Below are 19593 nucleotides of genomic sequence, written 5' to 3' on the forward strand. Positions count from 1 at the left end.
TCTCATAGGGCTTTCAGGATAGACTTTAAAATGGGGCAACAGGAGATGGGCACAGCCCTTTTTCTAAGTCAAAGCACAGCTCCAGAGTGGATGTACACAGAACATGCTATAAACTAACCTTCAGAGAAATGCTGGCTCCCTTTTCTTTCCAACATCCCAGCATGAAGCTGCTGGAAGCTGTGCTGAAGCAGGGCAGGAACCACACCACCATTGTTCCCAGGCTTTGTTAATATTCCTGGTTTATTTGTTTCCATTTTTAGATGCCAGCTGCCTGTGTTGACTTACAGTTGATAATAAGTCCCACAGAGAGGGCAGGAAGGCTGCTGCTGAATTTGTTGTTTCTGGGACTGCAACTTCTGTGATCCTGCCTGTCCCCACTCCACAAAGATGGAGAAGGTTCAGGCTTTAAGGGAGCAGATCTCATGTTGCAGAGTCAGATCTGGAAAACTGGATGGGATGCCACACAAGGAAAGAGAGAAGGGCAACATGCAGATAAATATTTTTGAAGACCTGTTTCATACCACTTAAAGTTATGACTTTTGGGAGGTGACCCTTTAAACCGCTTTCCCAAGGGTGGTCAGAGGGTAGCATGAGGCAGCAGTGGCTGGAGGGGTCCTCTGTGTGTACCACAGCTCTGCAGTAGTTGAGGTTGAGCAATCTGGAACAACCCAAGGCTGTTTGTGGGCTTCCCGTGTTCTCCTTTCACATAGAGTGGCTGGGTCCTTTATGGCTCTTCTCCCTTCCTGTGTGATGTGAAGACCCCCAGAGATGAACTCCTTGTGGCTGGGCTCTCAATACATGGCATTGACACAAGACTGGGTTTGGTCATACATAAGCTGCATTGTATAGTATCCTCTGCTCACAGTGACTGAGGGCAGGTGGAAACAAGATACTTAATGATTTCTTTGCTTTACCTTCAAGGGCTTGAAGTGACAGCTTATAAGGCCATTTTGCAGTTGTGTTTGGAGGTCCTGGAGACAGGGAACTACTGCTGCTTCTCCTACATGGCTTAATGCAGTTCTTTTCTATATGGAAGATCACGTGCTCCTATGTGGTCTCCATATGTATGCCTGCTCACTGACTTACACACTTGCCTTGAAAACCTTTTCCCTAGCAGCTACAAGCTAATTCTTTGAAGTGTTACCAAAACTGTGTAGTTTATGGCCACCTTGAATACAAAACAAAAGGACATGAAGTTGTATGGTATAACCTAGAGAGGTCGTTGGTGCCTGCTGAGTTTGCCTGACCCAGATGTGTTCCCCTGACCTCTGTGCCAAATCACTTGGATCAAGAAGGAGACAATTTTTCATGTCTCGTGCATCCCTGTTCTCTCTGTTGTAGCAGAGGAAAAGAGGGAAACCCTCCAAGAAATGTGCAGATTTCACATGGAGATGTCTTTTTTCTGTGTAGGTTCAAGTGAGAAGGAGGTCACTCAAGCCTTTGTTCAGCTGCCAAGGGAGTTCCCAGTTTACCTGTGGCAGCCCTTCGCCCGGCACAGCTACTATTGCTTCTCGGAGCCAGAAGCTCAGAGGCAGTTCAGTGCCGTACTGGGGGACTGCGTGAGACACTCAAATCACGGTGAGTGGAGAAAGGGCCTCTTCCTGTATGTCATTCACCCCAGTGAAGATTTAAAAAGCTGAAAAAAATGCAAGTCACTTACAAAAGATGCATGACTTTCAGTACCTTGAGGAATGCAGTAGCATACCCCTTCTTGCTTTGCTGGGAGCAAAGTTAGGTGGGATTTGAGCTGCAGTGTAGTAAGCTTAGGTAGAAAACATGGGAGTTGCTTTGAAAGCGGCATTCCCCTCTCTGACAGCTCATCTAAATCTAGTACCATGATGCAAGATCATAAGAGATGTTTACTAAATACAGCATGGCAAACTCTCACCTGTGTTTGCAAGCTTGATAAATACATCATAGATATAGCAGACCAGGTTTGTAAAATGTGAAGGGAATGTAGTCTCCTGTACATGTCTAATGTTATATCACAAATGGTCGAACATTTGATATTTTCTGTTGCTGTTTAGACAGCACCTGAAGCCCCAGCCAGGGTTAAGCCCTGTAACTAGGTCATGAATGGTGTGTAAGACATGGTATTGATTGTACGCATGAGGATGAATTTTAAATCTCACTTTCTAAGTACATTAGACTAGAAAACATAAAAACTCCCAACAAGTTGTGACCTGCTAGGATTATGAAAATGACCTTGCTCCCATGAATTTGGAACACCATTTATGAGTTGTATCCTTCAGACAAATAAATGCTTTCCTGTTTTTCAGATTACTTTTCTCATTTTCCATCAAGCTGACTTGGTTCCTCTGCTGGTGTCCAGGCTCTTCCATGCCTTTAGTGTCACTTTCAAGTCCCATCTGCTGCTGCTGCTCTCGGTGGGAGATGGGAATGCTCAGGAACTTCTCCAGCAATCTCAGCCACTTGGGCCTGAAGCCCATGTTTGCAGATAAATGAGAGTGCAGTGTGTGAACAGTCCCTTTTACTTACAGAAGTGGCTCCCAGTGTATTTTTTTAGCTGTCACTTTTGTCTTCTGGACATCAGCTTCCCCCTATTACCCTCAGACAGTTGACTCACATTGTCCTCCCTGGATCCTTCTCAACTTCCTTTGCTATTCATTTGCCTCCATTGCCAAAGGCATTCCTGGTCTCCTTTAGGACTCCATTCCCATAATGAAAACATACATTATGGTATATTGCTGTGTAGGTGTGGAGAGGCTGAAGGCTAGAACACCCAGTAGGCAAACACCCAGTCACAGGGACTATAAAGACTGTTTCATGACTAGATTAGCATGGGTTGGAGGCAGAACACACCTTCACTTGGCACTTCCAAATATCTTGAGTTTCAATAAATACTCTCTATGTAGCTGCCAGAGTAACCTGAATTCCCATAGCATGCCAGCCTCTATGATTTTCAGTTCTGATTAACTTGGTTTCAGCCGAGGTGGTCATACACTATTAAAGTGTTCTGGAGCCATGCCTTTGCTCCTTACTGAGGTTTGGTAAGGAGACGGGGATACAATCAAGTTTTCCTGGCGCTGTTAATCCTCCATGACTTGAAGCCTGTTCATTAGGTTTGGGGTTTTCATTTCTCTCTTCTGGAGCAAGTGTAATAGGCTTGACAAAGCTTTTGGCAGCTTTATTTTTTCTTAAAGTTCAGCACATTACTCTAGGGGCCAATTCTGCATTGGCAGAGGCTGGGACTAGATGACTTAATAGGTCTTTTCCATCTCCAGTGCCTGCGAGTCTGTGTTTTATTATATTTCATATAGCTCAGCTATTGCTCATTTATGCATCTGTTCCAGGATTTATCCCTCTCAGCCTTTTCTGTGGTCAAGTTTTTATCTGACCAAAGATGCATAGAGACACTGGAGTGCTTAATGACACTGAGTGCTTTCATCAAGGCTCACCCTTTCTGTCCCATTATTTCTGCTCAACAGACTGGTAAGTAAACACAGTCTGTATTAAGAACTAGGAAATGCAGCTAGGAAAATAGGAGCCAATATTTTCTGGATTTCTTGGAGTTACACTATCTTCTAGAAACCTAGGTGCTGCAAGCAGAAAAATGATCACAGACAACCACCCCAGTAACCTTAGCTCTGTCCTTAGAGTGAATTTCAAGGTTTTTTTCAATAACTTTTATTGATTTATATTCATTCTCATACAAGATGTTGCTTTATTAATACTTTTAAAAGCCTTATTTGCAAACGATTCTGCCTATAAAAACAGATACCCAAACAGTCTGACAAAATTATAGGCATGTGCAGAAACACAGTGGATAATAAGGCTCATGACAGAAAATTTGGCTGTGTTCTTTTATAAAATAAAATTGAAAAGAGAGAAAAAATGTAAAAAATCCTTGGAGTTTGACAGTGGAATATTATTTACAGGGATAAGGAGCACCAGCCAAGGCAGCACTCGCTCCACATCTTCTAAAAAGCACTAAGTTAACTTCTGCCAATGTAAATTTGGCAAGGGCAGGAGAAATACAGATGTAATGTCTGATCAGAAGTTGCCTTTCTGTCTTTTCTATAATCTACCACTTCTAGAAAGGAATGTATCACACTGGCTTTAGCCAGAAACTTGAAGTAGTTTTGGGTTAAAGTCTGTTTTCTCCCAGGAAGCAGAATTAAATAGGGTTTCTTGCTGAACAGAAAACAAGTGAATTGGCATTCAGCTGTTTCCTCTCTTTAGAGTCACTCTGTTTTAACTGGTCCAGGCTATGTTTCTGGGTTTTCTGGTCAGAACTCACAGTCAGGAGAATAGTTACAAAAGCATTTGGATTTAGAGTCACCACTTCTAAATATGATTCAGATGTATGGACTGCAGGTTGCTCTCCCCCTCTGTTCCCTTTCTCCCCATACCTCCCCTGTCAATTTTCCTGTTGTATTTATCTTTTATACTACTTGGTAAAGGTTTGCAGTTCGAGGGACAGTGATTTCCTTCATTATCAATGGAACATGTAGATTTTTTGCACCCTTCTTTAATACAATCCAAATAAAGCATATTTAAAACCTTTAAAATCAGCTAAGCCAATCAAGACCTGATTGGTCATGGCTTTTAAAAATACTCAAGCACAACCAGATGCATCCGCTGAGATTCTCCAAATTACCTTCACTCTCAAATTTGCTTGATGGATTAATCTGTATATAGAAATCATCCCAGTTCAATGATTCATCTGGGCAACTCCCACTTTGAGCTTTACAAGTTGGCTTTTGTGATGCCTCAGGATTTGGGGAAGGGATCAAATGTTTTTTGGGTTTTAAGCTTTGAGGTCATGTGATTCAGGGAAGGATAATTAAAGAAAACACAAGTTCCCAGGAAGCATCAGAGGAACCCAGACAAACTGATAGAGGCAGAGGAGACCCCAACCTGGCTGCCCCAGTACTCAGAGGAGGGAGCTCAGCTCATGAAACGCACCCAGGTGGGCCACCAGTGGTCTGGACCTGCTATCAGTAGGGACAGGTGTAGAAGGGTGTAATGAGATTTGGCAACTCTAACATAAGCCATACTTGCATTTGAGTCCTTTTTCTGTCTGAGTTGAAGTGAAATATATTTCAAAATTGCTTTTCAGAATTCACTGTATGATGCTTCTCCTGTGAAATTTAATGGCTGTGTAACTTTTCTCTTAGGAAAAAGAAAAAAGACTGTAAATTTTCATACTCAGTACAGAGGTGCTACTGTCTAATCTTGGCCATTATCTCAAAAGCTCCATCAAAAGGCTTCCTTCCCTCCAAAGTGCCCATTCTTTACCAACAGCTTTGTAATGAAGGACTTCAGTGGGCTGCATTGAAGAGCACTGCATACAGCTTGAAATGCCACTATTCATTTCTCCTTGAATTTATTACCTAAGCATTGGATATAAAATATTATAACAGTCCTGTAGTCTGATTTCAAAGATTTGTGGCTTTAATCAATGAATATGATAAATGAAAGGGTGAATTAAAGTAGTTAAATGACAGGAACATACATATAGAATAGTAACACTGAGGGGAAGTCTCTAGACATATAACATGGGTCAAAAAATGCTCTTTGTAGAAAAACAACAGGCCAACAGATACAGAGGAGTAAATAGTAAAATAAGGTGCTGTAGAATAATACAACCTAGTGATAGCTCTTGATAAGCATAGAGTTCTAGAATAGTTTGTGTGTGAGGGACCTTAAAGGTCATCTGGTTCCAATCCCCTGCCATGGGGCAGAGGCACCTTCCACTAGACCGGGTTGCTCAAAGCCCTGTCCAACCTGGCCTGGAACACTTCCAGGGATGGGGCACCCACAACTTCCCTTGGCAACCTGTTCTAATGTCTCAACACCCCCATAAGTGATGAATTTCTTCCTAATATCTAATCTAAATCTACTCTCTTTCACCATATAGCCATTCTTCCTTGTCCTATCAGTATGTGTCCTTGTAAAAAGTCCCTCTCCAGATGTCTTATTGGCCCCTTTACTGCTCTGAGGTCTTCCTGGAGCCTTCTCTTCTTAAGGCTGAACAACCCCAACTCTTCCAGGCTGTCTTCATAGGAGAGGTGCTCCAGCCCTCTTATCATCTTCATGGCCCCTCTCTAGACTTGCTCGAGCAGGTCCACGTCCTTTTTGTGTTGGGGGCCCCAGAGCTGAACACAGTACTGCAGGTGGGGTCTGAGGAGAGCAGAGTAGAGGGGGAGAACCCTCTTCCTTGACCTGCTGGTCACGTTCCCTTTGGTGCAGCCCAGCACACAGTTGGCTTTCTGGCTGCAGGCTGCAAGTACACGCTGCTGGCTTATGTGGAGCTTCTCAGCAACCAACCCCCCTCAAGTCCTGCTCCTCAGAGCTGCTCTCAGTCCAGCCTCTGCCCAGTCCATAGTTGTGCTTGGGGTTTCCCCAGCCCAGGTGCAGGACCTTGCACTTGGCCTTGTTTTTAATCCTTTATGTTTGTATGTCCTGAAAATCTGCGTAAATGTTCTTCTGAACGCTTATTTAATTTTACAGTATTTTAGGAGGTCTTCTCATTTTCTGAATGAGGTTACCAGCTAGTATTTCACTTTGTATTTGCTGTTAAAAGTGAAGAAGCATAACCACTTGGTGCTTGGATAGAGGGGTTCTGTGTGACAAGAAGGAAATGACAAGTAGCTAATTCTGAGGGATGTGGAGTTTCACTTCATGATTTTGTTTTCTTTCATCTGGTTAGATTTCACATCCTTATCTTGACGATCAACCTCATGACACAGGAAGCTAACGTACTTTAAAAATCATATCCTGTCATCTCCAGTTTCACCATAAATAACAAAAAATTATAGAAATAAATATATTAAAGAAGTAAAATAAAGAAATGCATTAGGTAAGAGAGAAATACAAAGTGCACTTTTAAGGTCATGCAGGGCATTTTGTCACAGCTTGGCTGTGTCAAGACAGCTTCAGGTTCTTTTTTCTTCATCTCTGTCTTCTAGTGTTGCTATTAGCTGTATCCACATTTCCTTTTTCAACTGTAAGTTTAGCTGGCACGTGTTTTTCTCATTATTATTTCTAGCTTACCTATATTCATATACTATTCATATAGTACATGTAGGGCTTACCAGTGCTTGGACTGTAGTTCAAAATAGTTACTGAAGTGTTGATAAAGGTTGAGAAGATAACATTAAATACTTAAGCTGAAGGATACATATCTCCATATACAGAGCAAAGCAGCTGTCACAAGTCCAAATGGGACTTTGGAAAGATTTCTTAGTCTTCATGTTACAAACAGGGTGGCTTATTTTCTCTGGAGATAGCAGCTGAAGGGAAGGATTTTCTTGTTGCCTTTTTCAGATTACATTCAGAAGAACCAAGTAAAGTAGAACTGAGGAGGAAATTGCTTTTTTTGACATTAAAGAAAATGCACTCCTCTACTGGGATGAAAGCAAGACCTTTCTGAAGGTTTGCATGATGATTTGGGGTGGGAAAAAGTGAGAATGGAGACAGAGCATTCAGCCCTTTGACTGCCTCACTCGAATTTGTGATATGTTCATTGCTTCCTCTCACTGCAGCTGCTGCACTTTGACTACTTAAATCATTTTATGCTTAAAAAGATCAGATCTCCTGTGATCCACATGAGTGGCTGGGACCATGTCTGGTCATTCACCAGGTATTCGAGATCCAAATGGACTTCTCAAAGCTGATGTGTAAACTTACATAGGAACATTATTAATGTAGTCATAACATTCGAAACCATTCTACTGTATCTTTGACAAGGCTTGTGGGGAGCTACAAAATATTTGAGGACACAATTTGGAAATTTTTTGTATAATCTAGAATATTTTGCTTAAAATAGAGCTATTTTTCATCTTTTGGGGATGTTTTTGCTCTACAGCAATCTTCCAATCAAGTTCTTCCAATCAGTGTGGCTTTTGCCTTTCCAGTGAGTGTGCTTGCCTATACCGTAGTGAGGATTTTCAGTCTGTAGGAGCTACATTCATTCAGAAACACCATGATTAACATGCTAAAATCCAAATTGTGATTTCAGTCTCTGTATCTCTTACCACCACCATGCCTTGTGCTGATTCTGCTTATATATTACCAAGCATGGGGCAGTGCAGAAGAGCCACTGTGTTGTGCCCACCACCCTAGCCTATCTTAGGAGCTGTGAAGATAGATACTAATTTCATGGGTGTAAGGTTGTATTCAGGCTCCAGCTTCAAAGTTAAGCAGCAGAAAAATTCCCACCTGCAGCAGTGATATTGTAGCTGGTTTGGAAAGCACTTGGAAGTTGTCACAGATACTGTGATTCTTTGTGTTTATACAGGGCACTCATGTCTTACATTGTGAAACATAAAGCTGCTGGTTGCATAAGAGGGAGGTTGTCTTGTGCTGTCTTTTTCGGGATTCTGTGATTCTGTGAACAGCTTTAATATAGGCATTATGTGCTGCAAAACAAATAGTTAAACCTGCTGAATGTTGGTTTGATGGTCTTGGAGGGAACTTGCACTGCAAAACTGTATTTGCTATAAATACAGTGTATTATTGCAGGGTTGTATCCTGTTTGGAAATGACCTCATCTAGCTTCTGTTAGTGGTTAGAAGCTTCATACCGCATGATCTATGCATAACAGGATAGTACATTGCTCTCAGGGAAACATCTGAGCTTTGAGGTTGATGCTTCTCAGACGCAGTGCATTATGCTCTAATTCATTCTCAATTTGGATAATAGTATGACAGGACTCCATTCTACAAAAGGAAATTGTGTGTCCTTCTATTCAGGGGATCATTTCCAGAGATGCTGTAGTCGTGCTACAAGCCCTGGGCAAACTATCTTTTCCTGAGGTCCAGTTCCCAAGCTCTCTTTATCTCCTCAGAGTCAAGCAGATAGATTGACTCTCTTTTTCTTAACTTCCACCCTCTTTGGGTTGGGACTATTTGCTTATTTTTTGAAGACAGAAATTTTTTGAACCTTATTTTTTGGAGCTGATGACCATGGCTTTTCTTACCAACCTCCTGAAATATCTTACAAACAGCAGCTCTTAAAATATGCTGGGAACTCAGGTGGTAGCTTTTCATCATGTGATAACATGATCAGATGGTCTTGCCCTCTCTTAGTCATTCTCTGAGTCCTGTCCATAATTCTCTGTGTGATGATATTACTTATACATCCTATAGTAGAAAGTTGCTCATCATTAACCAGAAACTGTGTGAGCAATGGACAGTAATCACCACAGTCCTTACCCACAGCAAATAATTCCCAGGTAGGTATTACCAGAAATGCTAGAAAAAATGCTATTGCAGGAAAACTGTGCTACAAAGATTACTCTTAGAAAGGGAAATTGTTCTTCATCATGCTCATTTATTTTATTTTTATTTGATAGACATCCCCTAACTGCAGTGTTGAGAGGCTGGCAGAATGATTCCTTAACTGCAGGAGCATCTAACTGATGTTTCACAGCTGCATTCACCCGAAATCCTTCGGTGGCTGGCAGTGTGCGGTAGCTTTCTTTGGAGTACCAGTACAAGAGATGGAAATGACCTATGTATTTAGATGGTTAAGACACCACAGATTTTTAGAATGGCAGCCTTTTCTTTCAGCAGCCTCCTTCTGGTTTGGGGTTGTGTGTTTTCATTTTTACCTGCTTAAAAAAGAACTAAATTTTGGTGGGGTTTTTTGTTGTTGTTTTTTTTTTTTTTTAAATCAAAGAGCATGTATAAAGGAAAGCAGAGGAAAAACAACAGTCTAGGTACGTTTGAAGGAAACAGATGTCAAGGGGAGAAGGGGATGACTTGGAAAGATAAGAAAATCGGATAAAATGTAATTTGCATTTCCTAGTATGAAATCTATTCCACTGAGAGTAGCAGTGTCCAGTGGAAATAGTAAGTGGTGAAAGCACCATCTTTTGAGACTGCTAAAATAAAATATAATACATTTAAAAATAATTTTTAGCCTTATCCACCTCTTACTACTGTTTGTAGCATCACAAGAAGGAAGACCCTTCACTGATATCCATACAGAGATTTTTGTCCCAGGAAAATGCTACATAAGGTGAACAATAAGAAAGAGCTACAAAACAGTTTTGGTGCTGCCTTCACTTGAGCAAGTTTTCCACCAAATAGATGAAAAAGGAAGGAAGTATTACTGTGAGATCACATAAAATTAAATGTAGTTTCTACTAATTTACCATACTAATTTCCTTCCAGTGGCTGTCTTCCTACCTTCCCCACTCTAACCAAAGTCAGCCTGTGGTTTTTGAAGATTTGAGGAAGTATTCGTGGTCCCTGCTGTCTTGTAGGAGGGAGCTACAAAGTATATCAAGTTGTTCACCACTTACATTGGGAAGAGACATTTGACCAAAGCTGCAATTATTGAAGATGGTAGGCAAGAGCCAGGCAAGGCTACCTTCCTACCTATGGGCCTTTACATGATCATCTCTTATAAATACAGTCATAGTTGAATGCCAGATTGCTTTAATATCAATTATAGTTACCTGCAGAAAGAATTCAGGGACTGTATGGAAAATAATATTCACTGAATGCAGAATCTTTAACAAAACTGTAGGCAGCTCTCCAGCTCAGTAACATGTACATAGATGTGAGAGCTGCAGGAAACAGATGAACCCAGGGTGGATTACTTCTGAGTTTTGGTAGTCAGCTGATGTGCATTATGTCAGAATCAGCATTTCTTTAATTAAAACCCGTGCTCTGTGAGCTCAGACTTCTGGATTCTAACACTTGTTCTTCTAAGTCTTTGGGCCTCAGCAGTGGAATGTCAGCCAAAAAGCTTAGATTACTCTCAGTGTTTTAGCTCACTTTGGTAAAAGCGCTTCGTCCACAATCAATCCCTTCACTACTATTAAAAATAAAAGTAATAAATTTCTTGTAAGAAAAGCCCATATGGGAAAAGGTCATTTAGTGAATTGAAATAGGGGCACTCAGTTTGTTTTCAAGAATGACATACTCATTTTTTACACATCGTGAAACAAACTGACTGCAGTTCCTTGGCTCTCCAAACAGTTTAACACAGTAACACTGTTGCTGTGTGCAGAAACTAGTGAGTCCCAATTCGCAGCCTTAGCCAAGGCACAGAAGGGAACTATGAACCGTTGGTGTCTCAGTAGAGCAAACCACCCCATCAGTTCTGGGAGGTGGAAAATTCTCACTGTCTGAAGTCCCACCAGAGCTGGAGAAACATTTCCCTGCTCTTCCCAAACACAGACTTTTTGTATGCAGTTGCACAAGCAGTACAGAAATGAGCTGTGCTGACACTTATATGAAGACTTAACTGTCACTATTGCATCTGTCTTCAAACACCTATTGGCATTCCTGTTGTTTGATGACCATTTTAGCCTCTTTCATGCTGCAGTAGTGAGTTTGAATAGCTTCATTCATGACAGTTACTGTTCAGAGGGGCACACAATTTAAATATTGATACAGATGTTGATGTATCCATTCAATATGGGTATTGAAATACTTTTTAACAGTTAGCATGGCAGGTTAGTATATGTAATGTTAAAGAGGCATGTGTTGCAATTAAGAAAAATAATCAACTAAGTGGTTAAACATCAGCTTTTGAGCCTTTTGTTACAAAGTACAGCAAGAGACCCAATTCAGCAGTCTGCAGTATATAGATACAGGATCTGAACTGAAATATTCGACTACAGATTTCATATTATTTGGATTTGCTGAAAATCCACCATTTTAGCTAGATGCAGTGATTTCTGGCACTCATCCTCTCTGGTAATGAGGTGTATTTATAGAAGTTTTTGCACAGAGGTCTTAGTGTTTTGACTGATCTAAGACCAGTCAATCTATGTCTGTAGACAAGACCAAATTCACTAGGGCAATTAGTTTCCACTGCTGCATTTAGACACACAGAGGAAATGTTAGTGAGTCAGAAAAATTATTCAGATAGCCTTTCCCAAGGGGCTTTTAAGCAATGTGCCAGTGACACGTTCATCTTCAAAGTTGCAGCTGTCCTGCTGTGGGTGGGAGAGCACATAGGAATCTGGGACTGAAGATTTCCACATTGCTTGCCTGTACAACCAAACATTCACCTGCCAAGTGACAGAGAAGGAGTCTCAGCTCATTGCCTGAAGCACTCTGTTAGGAGACTGCAAATCCCACAGTAGCCGAAAAATCAGATACAGGTGAAATTAGGAATGAGGAACTGTAAGTTAACACTTATGCATCAGGTGCAAGTGCGCTCAGTGAGCGTCAAACAGCCTGTCTTCTGTGTATCATTTTGTTAAGGTTTGAGATTTATTTTTCTTTTTTTTTTTTAAAGGAGATTTAAACTGTTTATCCACTGTGTGCTGTAGCTTTCCGCAGTCCTGAACAAACTGAGCTATGATTTGAGAGACTTGCAAATTTTAGTAGATTTGTGAAGTTATGGTGCTTCCAGATGTCCTTCCATCTCTTAAAGCAGATGGAAGTTTATGTTCATGTGGATGTTACATTTATAAAAGGAATTTATGGCTAGCAATATCTTATCTGTTATTAAAATTAGGTTCCACACTTGGATGTCTAAAGATAGAGTCTCTAGGTGGGTTTTCTTATGTTAAAGTTAAATAAATTAAAGAGAATTTTGTTTTACTCTTCACAAATAAGCTGATGTTATATTCATTAGCAGTTGGAGAAGATGCTTGGTAATTTTCCAAGTGCAGACTAGCCTAGGTTAAGCACGTAACATCAGTCTGGGTACCTATAAAGCCTCACTGGCCTTTTGCTTGGGGGGCATTCAGTAAATTTTATGGCTTTGTATGGGATTTGGTTAAAGATCACCTACAACCATCACTGCACCAAGCTCCTCTAACATGTTCCATTTTCTACAAGCAATGGGGACAGATGCATCACTCATGGTAGGTGCCAGCCAGATTTGTTGAAGCGGAAACCCTTGCAAGGGTGTTATGGAGAGTGAAGCATACGTCATCCTTTCTTCTGTTGAACAATCGTTCCTGATACCACTGGGGTTTACCACCTGCCCTGTTTGCAGCTGCAGCATTTGATTCCATCTCCCACGCACCATCCTCTCCTGCACGTAAGCAGTGCTATCCCAACAGCTTATTCATTGTTGTCCTTGCTTTGGTATGGCATAACAGAGTTGGCTGCCAAGCCAGCCGTGGTCCTCTAGCCTTTTCATAAACTGCTAGATCTGATTTACAGAAGCTCTGTCTCTACCCTGCTGAAATCTTAGAGTATGTGCACCACATCTCCTTTCAGCTTGGGTACAATTCTCTCTTCTTGAGCTGTACCCCATGAATGTGCCTCTGTCTTGTGTGCCTCACTAACAGCTTCTGCACAGCCCAATGCTGGATGGATCTAGTTTTTCAGTGCCTTATCACTGATGCAATCTTTTCCTCTTATGGAAAGTGGGAATGAAATTGCCTAAATTACGTAATTGTAGAAGCCTTGAAGGATAAAGCTTCCTTTCTACTTTGGGCTGTTTTTATAGTAAGACTGCCATAATTGTGTTTTTCCTCCATGTTTACTGGCATGGGAAAGAATGCATGATTGGGATTTTATGGTACTTGCAGCTTGATATTTTTCCCATGAACTATTCAAATAAATTGCTTTTGGATATTTAGCACCTTCTTCCCACTTCTATATCAAATTAGGACAGTCAGAACAGAGAGAAAATATTATCTTGACCATGAAGTTAAATGAGTTTGATGATCTTAGAGGGCAGACTCTTGTCAGCACTGGTGCATCATCATCTCAGCAGGTCCAAGATCCAGCCCTTTGGATGGTCTGTTGTCCCTTTTGGTTAGGAGCACAGCTGTGAAGAAGGAAAACATCTGAGTCATAATCAGAGAGCTGCAAGAGCTGCAGTTTTCCCTTTCTCCAGCCAAGCCTAGCCCTCTTCTTGTCAAAATACTTGGAGTTTAATTCTGTAAGGGCAGAAGCTTTCATATGCAGTGCTCCACCAGTTTCTCAGATGAAATACTCAATTCTTTCACTAAAGCTGCCATCTCTTGGCAGTAAACAACCTGACTTAAACCTCTTTTACTGATATTTTAGCATCCTTAGCAAGTTTGTGACTTGCTATTAAAAGTGCTATAAAACATGGAGGTAGCAATGAAGGTATGGTTAGGATTTTACCTGGCTGTTTTTTCTTGTTTGATCATTGTGTGAGCTTGAAGAAATTGTGTGATCTCTCTGGACCTCCAAATATCTGCAAATTGGGGATGGTATCTAGAGAGTGGCACTGAAAGAGTGTTTACTGCACCATACTATCTATAACTTACCTTCCTGAAGTAATTACGCTCAGGGGAAACTCTGAAAGAGCAAATTCTGACATTTGGACTCTTAGCAGATCTGAAACCTCATTGCCTACTATTTAGATAAAATCTATTCAGTACTGTTTTCAATCAGCAGCCAGGGTAAAGCACTGATGAAATTAATTGTAAGTTTCACTAGTTTTCATTTTTGTGTAAAGTATGTGGTAGTTGATATTTCAGGCATTACTGCAGTTTTAATCCTTTGTGTTTCCCATAATTTGTATAATGCCTGTATTGTTCTTGGTATGCATGCAAGCCTATAAAGCTCCTCTCTTCAGAAGCTTCATGAACAAATCAGAAATGTCTTGCGTGACAGGCAGGACTTGAGAATTTACTCTCTGACTCTTCACATAACAATAGTTTTTACATATCAGTATCTTTTAAAGTAGCATACTTACCTTTCAGAGAATTAACATTCTTTCCTCCTTTCTTCTTAACATGTACACAACAGGATTCCAGCTGATCAAGGCTGCAAGTATATAACCTTGAAGAGTGGACAGTAAATCATTGTGGCTTTGTTTTTCCCTTCATATAATCCTCACAATAATCCTGAAGCTCAGTTCCACAGCAGAGACACAGCACTTGAATTCCTGAAGTGTTTCAGTGGTGGTTTTTCTTACTCAGGTTTGTCAAGCAGCCTGATTGCACTAGGGAGCTTTTCCACATTTTGAGGCAAAGAGACTTTCTCCCCAGATCATGACAAACTAGTTCTGCTGTACAACTGCTGTTGCAGTCTTAATTAGCTGTGGGTTTGTGCGCTCTCATGTGAAGGAGAGTGTTGGCTGCAACTCTCTTGAAAGCCATTAGCAGTTTGGAAAGAACAAATTGTCTGCAATGTGATTTCTGTTGCACGACTGGTTAACTGGAGTTTGTAAGAGCAAACTAGCTCAGCCACTTCTCAGGTTTTTCTGTGCTGTGGTCTCGTTTGTACAACAGAGTGGCCCCAGGCTACTATGCTCTTCTTGGGAAAAGCTACCATCTAGCAGCTGCAGTTGTGGACAATAACCAGATACTCTGGAGCTGCAGTTAAACATTCTTGAAATATATTAGGGAAAGCAACATGATTTTGTCAGAAGTTTTTGTGCTTAATTGGTATGAGCACAGTGCTTACTCTGTTCATGAAAAATCATCTTTATCATCAGTTCCTGTAGAAAACAAAGAAAATAAAAGATTACTGGGGAGTGTTAACTCAGGGTTTAGAAATTCACCAAGCGCTTACAACATAGAATCATAGAATCATAGAATAGTTAGGATTGGAAAGGACATCAAGATCATCTAGTTCCAACCCCCTTGCCATGGGCAGGGACACCTCACACTAAACCATATCACTCAAGGCTTCATCCAGCCTGGTCTTGAACACTGCCAGGGATGGAGCATTCACTACCGCCCTGGGCAACCCATTCCAGTACCTCACCACCCTAACAGTAAAGAATTTCTTCCTTATATCCAGTCTAAACCCCTGCTGTTTAAGTTTCAGCCCGTTACCCCTTGTCCTATCACTACAGTCCCTAATGAATAGTCCCTCCCCAGCATCCCTGTAGGCCCCGTTCAGATACTGGAAGGCTGCTCTGAGGTCTCCACACAGCCTTCTCTTCTCCAGGCTGAACAGCCCCAACTTTCTCAGCCTGTCTTCATATGGGAGGTGCTCCAGTCCCCTGATCATCCTCGTGGCCCTTTCTCTGGACTCGTTCTAACACTACCATGTCCTTTCTATGTTGAGGACACCAGAACTGCACACAATACTCCAAGTGAGGTCTCACGAGAGCAGAGTAGAGGGGCAGGATCACCTCCTTTGACCTGCTGGTCACGCTCCTCTTGATGCAGCCCAGGATACGGTTGGCTTTCTGGGCTGTGAGTGCACACTGCTGGCTCATGTTCATTTTCTCATTGACTAACACCCCCAAGTCCTTCTCCGCAGGACTACCATGAATTTCCTTTTTGCCCAACCTGTAGCTGTGCCTGGGATTGCTCCGACCCAGGTGTAGGACCTTGCACTTGGCATGGTTAAACTTCATGAGGTTGGCATCAGCCAACCTCACAAGTGTGTCAAGGTCCCTCTGAATGGCATTCCTTCCCTCTAGCGTATCAACAGAACCACACAGCTTGGTGTCATTGGCAAACTTGCTGAGGGCACACTCAATTCCACTGTCCATGTCAGCGACAAAGATATTAAACAAGACCGGTCCCAACACCGATCCCTGAGGGACACCACTCGTTACTGATCTCCAGCTGGACATTGAACCATTGACCACAACTCTTTGAGTGCGACCATCCAGCCAGTTCTTTATCCACCGAGTGGTCCACCTATCAAATTGATGACACTCCAATTTAGAGACAAGGATGTCATGAGGGACAGTGTCGAACGCTTTGCACAAGTCCAGGTAGATGACGTCAACTGCTCTACCCCTGTCCATCACTTTTGTAGCCCTGTCATAGAAGGCCACCAAATTGGTCAGGCAGGATTTTCCCCTAGTAAAGCTGTGCTGGCTGTCACCAAACACCTTGTTGTTTTTCATGTGCCCTAGCATGCCTTCCAGGAGAATCTGCTCCCAGATTTTGCCAGGCACAGAGATGAGACTGACTGGTCTGTAATTCCCTGGGTCATCCATTTTCCCCTTCTTGAAAATGGGGGTTATATTTCCCTTTTTCCAGTCATCAGGAACTTCACCTGTCTGCCATGATTTTTCAAATATGATGGCCAGTGGCTTTGCAACTTCATTCGCCAGCTCTTTCAGGACCCGCGGATGGATTTCATCAGGTCCCATGGACTTGTGTACATTCAGGTTCTTAAGATGGTCTCGAACTAGATCCTCATGTACAGTGGGCCCAAGGTCTAGGTTTTCACAGTCCCTGTGTCCACCCTCCAAGACTTGGGTGGTGTGGTCAGAGCCTTTGCCAGTGAAGACCGAGGTAAAGAAGCCATTCAGAACCTCAGCCTTCTCCAAGTCCTGTGTAGCCAGTTCTCCCAAAAGCTTCCGGAGGGGGCCTAGATTGTCCTTTGTCTGTTTTTTAGCTGCTACATACCTATAAAATCCCTTCCTATTATCTTTTACATCCCTTGCCAAGTTTAGCTCCAATTGGGCCTTAGCTTTCCTAACTTGGTCCCTAACTACCCGGACAACATCCCTGTATTCATCCCAGGCCACCTGTCCTTGCTTCCACCTTTTATAAGCCTCTTTTTTCTTGTGAATTTTTCTCAGCAGCTCCTTATCCATCCAAGGAAGTCTCCTGGCCTTCCCACTGCACTTCCTTCTAGTTGGGATGCAACACTCCTGAGCTTGTAGCAGGTGATCCTTGAGTATTAACCAAGAGTCTTGGCCCCCCTTACACTCTAGGGCTATATCCCATGGAACCTTACTAAGCAGGTTCCTGAAGAGCGCAAAGTCTGCTCTCTTGAAGTCCAGGGCAGTGAGCTTACTGCACGCTCTTCTCACTGTCTTGAGGACCTCGAATTCGACCATCTCGTGATCACTGCATCCAAGACTTCCCTGGAGAGTCACATTTCCAACGATCCCTTCCTTGTTGGTGAGCACGAGGTCAAGCAGGGCACCTCTCCTCGTCGGCTCCTTTATTGCTTGCAGAAGGAAGTTGTCTTCCACACAATCGAGAAACCTCCTGGATTGCTTGTGCTGGGCCGTACCGTCTCTCCAACAGATGTCAGGGTGGTTGAAGACCCCCATGAGAACAAGGGCCTGCGAGCGTGAGGCTTTTCCTATTTGTCTGTAGAGTTCTTCATTCACAGGTTCCTCTTGATCAGGCGGTCTGTAACATATCCCCACAGTAATGTGTCCCACCACCGATTTCCCCTTAACCCTGACCCACAAACTTTCTGTTAACTGATCACCTGTCCCCAGACAGAGTTCCATACTCTCCAGCCTATCCCTAACATAAAGGGCAACTCCCCCTCCCCTCCTACCGGGCCTGTCTTTTCTAAAAAGCCTATAACCCTCCATTCCAACACTCCAGTCAAAGGAGCCATCCCATCATGTTTCGGTGATGCCTATTATATCATAGCCCCGTAGATGTGCCCACATCTCTAATTCCTCTTGTTTGTTCCCCATGCTACGGGCATTTGTATAGAGGCATCTGATCCGAGCTCCAAATGAAGCCATCTCAGTGGCTGGAGCAGCTAGAATATTACTGCTTTGCTCAGAGTATTTATTCTAGGTGCTGGCAACTGACTGGGTGTGTTGGGATGGAATGATGCTCCCCTCCCCCAACACAACTAGTTTAAAGCATCCTTGACAAGTCTGGCAAGCCTCCCAGCAAAGCCACTCTTCCCTTTCTTTATCAGAACAGTTCCACCAGACCCCAGTAGGCCTGGCCTACAAATGTGGGCCCCATGTCCAAGACACCCAAACCCTTGACTATGACACCACCCTTTTAACCATTTATTAACCTGTCCAATCCTCCTTGCCTTTGGAAGGTCCTCCCCTGTGTCTTGGAGAATTGTCGAAAAGACTATCTGAGCTCCAGAACCCCTGACCACCTCTCCCAGAGCTCTGTAGTCCTTCTTTATACTCCTCAGGCTACTACTATCTATATCCCTAGCACCCACATGTATCACTAGAAGCGGGTAATAGTCCATGGGACTTACTAGAGCAGGCAGCCTCTCCGCACCATCTCTGATCCGTGCCCCAGGTAGGCAACACACCTCCCTTGTGACCGGGTCAGGCCGACAGATGAGCGTTTCTGTCCCTTTCAAGGCAGAGTCCCCTACTACTACAACCTGCCGCTTTTTCCTGGCGGCACCAGTAGAAATCTTCTGTACCAGTGCACCAGCCGACTGTTTCTGATGCAAGTGCATTTCCTCATCAGCCCCCTGCAGGACAGCAAAGCGGTTCTGGGTGGGTACAGCAGATTTAGGAGGAAGCCCCTTGCTTTTAATTGCTCTCTTCCTCCTTTGGTTCTTTTTTTTTGTTACTAATTCTCAGCTTCCCTGATCAACAGCTTCCTTCTTTCCTCCATGAGTTAGAGGGGAAGCTTGAGGCCCCAGGGCTGTTTGGTCCTGGAGCAAGCAGTCCTGCTTCCTCTCAGCTTCCCTGACATCTTGCAGCTTGCTGACAGCATCCCGTAGCTCAGCCACCTGCAGGAGGAGGACCTCCATCAAGGAGCAGTGAGCACAGCCCTGCCCATTCTGCACCTTTCCCTCACCAGACCAGTGCAGGCACTCTCTACACTCCAAGCTCTGCACCACAACCTCCCCACTTACGGGCTCTGTCTGGCTGCCTACGCTGGCCACCACCGGGGTGGCCAGGGCAGAGCTCCCAGACCGGACCCTGGTCGTACAGTGAGTGCTCACCATCCTGCTCTCCTGCCCGCGTGAACTGCCACGCAAACTGCCTCGACCCGCTCTGTTTGCCTGCTCTGTT

At 43.1% G+C, this 19593-nt stretch overlaps 1 protein-coding gene across 1 annotated transcript in view; it reads left to right on the forward strand.

Moving 5' to 3' along the window:
- Positions 1-19593, forward strand: part of NIBAN1 (niban apoptosis regulator 1) — a 70787-nt gene that overhangs the window by 31665 nt on the left and 19529 nt on the right. Inside the window, exon 5 of the mRNA XM_031046736.2 lies at positions 1411-1578. Within this exon, the coding sequence (XP_030902596.2) occupies positions 1411-1578 (168 nt within the window). The remainder of the gene's footprint in view (positions 1-1410; positions 1579-19593) is intronic.

The sequence above is a fragment of the Melopsittacus undulatus genome, chromosome 6, assembly GCF_012275295.1.
Source record: "Melopsittacus undulatus isolate bMelUnd1 chromosome 6, bMelUnd1.mat.Z, whole genome shotgun sequence".
Taxonomy (NCBI): domain Eukaryota; kingdom Metazoa; phylum Chordata; class Aves; order Psittaciformes; family Psittaculidae; genus Melopsittacus; species Melopsittacus undulatus.